This window comes from Fulmarus glacialis, unplaced genomic scaffold, assembly GCF_000690835.1.
Source record: "Fulmarus glacialis isolate BGI_N327 unplaced genomic scaffold, ASM69083v1 scaffold19315, whole genome shotgun sequence".
Lineage (NCBI taxonomy): Eukaryota > Metazoa > Chordata > Aves > Procellariiformes > Procellariidae > Fulmarus > Fulmarus glacialis.
This window is the reverse complement of record NW_009211369.1, coordinates 1-6212: the sequence shown is the minus strand read 5'-3', so window position 1 is coordinate 6212 and position 6212 is coordinate 1. Positions and strand designations below refer to the sequence as shown.

The 6212-nt window shown below is 42.5% G+C and overlaps 1 protein-coding gene across 1 annotated transcript; it reads left to right on the top strand.

The window, feature by feature from the left end:
• Positions 1-126: 126 nt before the first annotated feature.
• SNRPC (small nuclear ribonucleoprotein polypeptide C) lies at positions 127-4308 on the top strand (the record flags this gene model as incomplete). Its single annotated transcript, XM_009577526.1, has 5 exons — positions 127-169; positions 577-685; positions 2070-2159; positions 2789-2893; positions 4162-4308. Coding segments are annotated over 5 exons (472 nt in total), but the record flags the coding sequence as incomplete, so codon positions are not given.
• Positions 4309-6212: the final 1904 nt, after the last annotated feature.

The window sequence follows — 6212 nt, the reverse complement described above, 5'->3', positions numbered from 1 at the left end:
TGTTTCGCGCAGCAGCCCTTCATCCAGCCGCCCCCGGGCACAGCTGTGGGGCAGCTGTGGGGGGGTTATGTTTTAACGCTCACAGCGCAAAGTGATTTCTTAATAACAAGAGTTTTCCCTCCTCAGGTTTTATTGTGACTACTGTGACACATACCTCACCCATGACTCGGTAAGTAGAAAATCTGCATGAATTTCTCTGTTGTATCAAGAGCATTAAAATAAAACTTACGCTGGCGAAAACCAGGTTACTTGAAATATTGTGGTGTCCTTACTTGTCCTCGCCTGCTTCTTTGCAAAAAACAACGAGAACATGTAGTTCATTCAGCAGCCAAGGGCATCTGACATTCATGGCTGCTTATGAGTGTTGTAGTGAGTTAGTAGGAGACAGCTGGCTGGGTGTTAGGGCAACCTTTTTTACTTAAATTGGCATCTCAACACTTACAGTTTAGACGTAAAGGTTTTGCACATCACCTGTCCTCTGACTGGGTGCAGGAACCAACCTATTTTGTACTGCTAGATTGCATACGTTTAAAATTATACAACAGTTCCCAGTAAACTTTATGTGATCTTTCTCAGCCCTCCGTGAGAAAAACCCACTGCAGTGGCCGAAAGCACAAAGAGAATGTGAAAGACTACTATCAAAAATGGATGGAGGAACAAGCTCAGAGCCTGATTGACAAAACAAGTAAGGCTAATCCTTCCGTGACCCTGGATTGCTCTCCCGTTACTTCCCCTGTCTTTCCTCTAGCTGCTTTTCTTCTGTTCTTCCGTGTTGATTCTTCCTTGCTTCACTGGTGAGTCTTTGCTCTGTGACTCATGAACAAAAACTTTGCTTAGAATCTGAATCCTGAACTCGTCAGAGTGTGGGCTTCCACATAAGAGACCGAGGGCTCTGCCCGAGGGGTTGTTGCAAGCAGGCGTTTACTGCTTTACTGTGGTCGTAGGTACCACCGCCATTAGCATGGCTAGTAATGTCATACACGGTCACATAACACATTTTTGCTTTTTGGTAGTAGCACATTTATGTAAAGAGCATGAATAAGAAATCCAAAAGATAGGAAAATGGACATTAAAATGTATGGATTTTTGCATTTTTTTTAAAATGCTGTAGTTGCTTGCCCTCAATTCTCTAGGGATATTGATTTTTTTTTCCTCTTTTGCTATTAAAGGCTTGAATAAAGTGTGAAGTGTTTCCTCTGTCAGTTTATAGGGTTCTTTTCCTCTCATTTGTCCTCTGAATAATGGTTCTTTTCTCTGTCAAAAGAAATAAAAATGCCAGATTAACTTTGTGGCAACTTTCTTTAGATCGTAGAATATCTCAAGTTGGAAGGGACCGATAAGGATCATCGAGTCCAACTCCCTGCTCCTCGCAGGACTACCTAAAACCAAACTATATGACTAAGAGCATTGTCCAGATGCTCCTTGAACTCCGACAGGCTCGGTGCCGTGACCGCTTCCCTGGGGAGCCTGTTCCAGCGACCGACCACCCTCTCAGCCTTTTCCTAACGTCCAGTCTGAACTTCCCCGACACAGCTTCATTCCATTTTCTTGTGTCCATTTTCCTCGTGATGCTTCCAACTTTCACATCTTTTGCCTTTCTTCTAGTCGATTCCAGTCTTTTGAATTTCTTCTCTTTCCTTTCACATAAGATGTTTTTCATGCTTTTTGTCACCTAAGTCATTGCCTTGTTACCATTTTCAAGATAGCATGTCTTTACCTAATGATCCCAGGTGAAAGTCACAGCTGCAAATCACGTGATGTATTTTCTCTACCATCCGCCTTCCTGTTAGGTGTGTGAAATTCATCAAGGAGTTCTCTAGGCTCAGCTGGAGTAATTACTATAATAATTGTCTTCAAGAATATCAGGTGCTTCCGCCATGACAAGCAGCATAAACCAGGGATTTGTTCCAGAGTTAGAGCAACTGAGCACGCAGCATGACATGAAGTATGCTCTGACCGCGTGGCATGAGAAGGAAGATTGACGCAGGAGCTTCCTCAGCCTAGTAACTGGTTTTTTTCCTGGGATTCTTTCTTTCCTTTTTTTTTTTTTCTTTTCCCCCCCAATGTAGCGGCTGCATTTCAGCAAGGGAAAATCCCACCTACACCGTTCTCGGCACCACCTCCCGCAGGAGCCATGATACCACCTCCTCCCAGCATCCGTAAGTCTGAACTGGACAGTTTTTGACTGGGATGGCAGCCCTCTGGAGCTGTGTTGCATGTTTTCTGGACTTGTAAAGAAAAGTCCTTTTAGCTTGAAATCAAGCTAAGACATTTTGAGCTTGTGAATACCAAAATGTAAGAGAATGCTTTGTACGAGTGTTTCAGCAACCATCTTAGTCTTTAGTTTGTCTTATTTTAGTAACGTTGAGCATATTAATAGAAATGTGTGCCTCCTCATTACTTGCTAGCTGCCATGTAGATAGCTTCATTAAAACTTCCAGCATGGTGTTTTGTTTTTTAAAATAGAATAGGATTGATACCTTCTTTTGCACTTCAGCTGGCAAACAGCTGAGATCCCTTTCTGCTTAGAGTCCTGCTGTTGGAAGTGGTAGTCATCTGCATTAGGTGTGCAAAGTTGGAAATAAGAGCTAGCATATTCTTCCTCCGGTTCACTTTTTGGCACCTGAAGTCAGAGTTGAAACTGAAAATGAAGGCAAGCAGTTGTAAAGCAATCTAAGACACCTTAATTACTAAAATGTCCTGTTAAGTTTAATAAGTGCTTCGCATTGCACATTGTTGATGAATGTGAAAGCGGCCAGATGCGTAACCAATCTGTGTATGTGTTCAGCTGGCCCCCCGCGGCCTGGCATGATGCCGGCCCCTCATATGGGTGGACCGCCGATGATGCCAATGATGGGCCCACCCCCACCAGGAATGATGCCGGTTGGACCCGGTAAGTCTGGAGACCGGTAAATCTCTGTAATTGAGGTACTGTGGTCTGGTTTGCAGGATGTTTGGGTTATATTTTCTGTCTCGCTGGGCAATAGAGAGTTGTGAAAGGAACTCAGCGGAAAATGTGAAGCAGCTGCAGTACTTGGGTGCTACCTGTAGTGATGCACTGTAGTTTATAGCTCACGTCGCTTCAGACATGATATTAAACGCAGCATGGATGGACAGCCTCAAGTGTCAAGTGGAAGTATTTCAGTTTGCATATACTGCCTATGCACGTTTGCTGCTCCATTATCTCTGCATGGTGAGACATAAAACAGTCTTACACCTGCTAATTAGAGTTCATTTACGACTTGTTGAGAGTTACTAGTCCCTCTGTACAACGGAAATTATTGCTCTGGTACATTGTAGCTTTTCTACCTCTAAGCAGTATGATCTGTAATTGTTTAGGAATTCTGTGTTTGTAGCGCTTACGTTTTTGCACAAGGGATATATTTCAGCACTAAATGAATTTTATTGTTTAAAATGTCTCAAGATAATGTGTTCCAGAGAAACAACATGCCTTAAAAAGTTTTTTTCAGAACTGCAAAGGCAAACTAAAATGGCTTTGATCCATTCCGCTTTTGAGCTTACTGGCATTTGAAGAATTCTCAGAGGATGTCTTATTGAAGCAATTACTGGAACAAATCTAAAGGAATACGCACATGCACACTAAAAGTAGTCAAGTGTCTGCAATTATTGTCTTGCTGGTAGAAACTGTTCTTTAAGTGTTTTTTTAAAGGCACAAAATACGTGCATAATCTGCGATATTAGGCAGTGTAGTGGCTGCCTGAAAATAAATGGATAAGTTGGATGGAAACCATTATTTCAGTGCTTTTTAGTAGAGCAGCTGTTACCCAGCTGTAAGTAGTACACCAGTCTTTTTTTTTTTTTTTTGAACACATTTGACTGGAGGATTTCATACTTTTTTCCAAATAAACTTTCCAATTCAGTAAGTAAGCTAGTGTCTCTTTTGAGTGGTTGAAAATAATTTATCAGTGAATATTGTCAAAAGCGGGCACATAACCGGGAAACTTGGTTCTTCCTCTACTGATTGCTAATATCCTTCAGGGAAGTGTAATCCATCTCAGCCAGCTTCCAGATCAAAGCTTACAGACTTGTAAAATGGAAGTTCTCTGGAGGGTGGGGGAGAGAACCTGCACAATATTGATGTGACTCGGCAGTTGCTACTCCCGAGAGCTCTTCTCTAACGTCCTCCCTTTCCCCTCGTAGCCCCAGGGATGAGGCCGCCGATGGGAGGACACATGCCGATGATGCCAGGGCCCCCAATGATGAGACCACCCTCCAGACCCATGATGGTTCCAACCAGGCCGGGAATGACCCGTCCAGACAGATAAAGGTGGAAATGGAGCTACCTTTTCTTTTTCACATTACGATCTTCCATATGATAAAATACCATAGACCTATGTTCCTAGGATTTTGTATTAAAACAGTGTGTAGAGGAGATCTGCTGTTACTTCGGATTGCAGATGGTTTGACCTAGATGCACACTGGACTGATGCTTTTGTACCTGGTCTGGTTTTTTTGGTGTTTTTTTTTGTTTGTTCCCCCCTCCCCGTTGAATCGTAAAACACAACAATAAAACATTGATGCTGGTTTACATACGGAGAATCTGAGCCTTACTCTGTGGTTTTTCTGCCTGGCAGAAGGAGATGTCAGTTTTCTTTGTTCCCTCTCTACCTGTCTTGCACAGAATTTTTCAGGGTTCTTTTTCTCCTTAGTCCTTAGGTACTTGTTTCAAAAAAAAAGAAAAGGTGACGTCAGAAAAGACTGCAGTGGTATCTCTAACTGGTGAGACTACAACATTAAGTGACTTTACTAGCACAAAATAGGTTGAATTTAGTAAAATGTTGATTCTCCACTGAGGGAAGCAAAGAGACGCTGTTAAAAGGCAACTGCTTACAATAATTGTTTTGCTGCTGCTGAACATATTTCTGCTTTTTTAATGCTACTGGGGCATTTGTGTGGACACATTTAATTACATTATTGGAGTTGTTGCATCAGTAGTTATTAATGCTCAGTTCCCTTCTTAGCATAAAGAGATGTGTTGTTGAAGACGTATCCCAGGCCCTTTAGTTTATTAAAAGGATTTTGCTTTTGATGAGCTGTATGTAATGCAGGTGCACATTTCCAATTGAATTAAAAGAATTTATTCTGTTAGCATAACCGGCTGCTCTGTGCATGTCAGCTGTCATCCATTTCAGTCTGCAGAACTGTCCAACTCATTCTTGGCATATTTGCATCCAATATAAAAGCATGGGAGTGATTTACATCTTAGAAGAAAGTGTTTGGTTAGCAGAACTGTGAGGGCTCCTTTTCTGAGTTGCTCTCTGCTACGGGACAGGACAGTCCAATCCTGTAGAGGAGATAATATTTTTAGGAGCTTGTGTGCTTCAACAATCTCCTGTAAAGAATGTGGTGTAGTTGGGACATAAAATATTTAATAGCTCAATATTTAATAGCTGTGTTCAACAAACATTGAGATGAGGCAAAAGTTAGAGGATGTTTCTACAATAAACCATGCCGGGAACAGACTTCTGCAGCGCACAGCGCTGGAGCTGGACAGGCACGGAGGTGCAGGGGATCCTGCTGCGCCTGACAAAGGGGTCGTGGTGCAGCTTCGTCTCCCACGTCAGACACCGAGTAGATTGCAAGGAGCTGAAATGATTGTACCAACGCGTATCTTGGAAGGTGAATGTGTCTCCCTGATCAATAATCTGAGCGTTTTTCAGCTTTGTGTTGAAGCTGGATTGCTCTTATACATCAAACATACGAACGCACACCATCAATGTGTATTAATGTGTTCCTCCTGGGAAAAAAATAGGCAGGAATTGGTGATGATCAGTGCTGGGCTTTGATAAAAGTTCAAGGCTTGTATGCCACTGGAGCTTCCCCCGCCTACTGTCAGATTAAAAAAGTACCAAGCACGTGGTTTTCTTGTCACGGAGCTGTTGGAGGTGTGACTGATCAGTGCAGGGCTCCGGTGGGAATGCCGTGCTTGCAGAGCAGTGTCACCGTTTACGTGGGGTTCCCTTTGCTGAGCATCGCCTTGAAAGCAAAACACTCCTCGTAATCCAAGCTGAAATCTCGCACAGTTTGTGAAATGGTCTAATTCATCATCATCCATTAAAGAGTTACGATGCAAACATAAACTAAGTAGCACAGAAACTGCTTCAAACTGAGATTGTTTTTTTCATTCAGCAGCCTCACTGGTTATGTTGGTTTATATTTAACATTTTTTTAGTGTGAGCACCTTTTTAAAA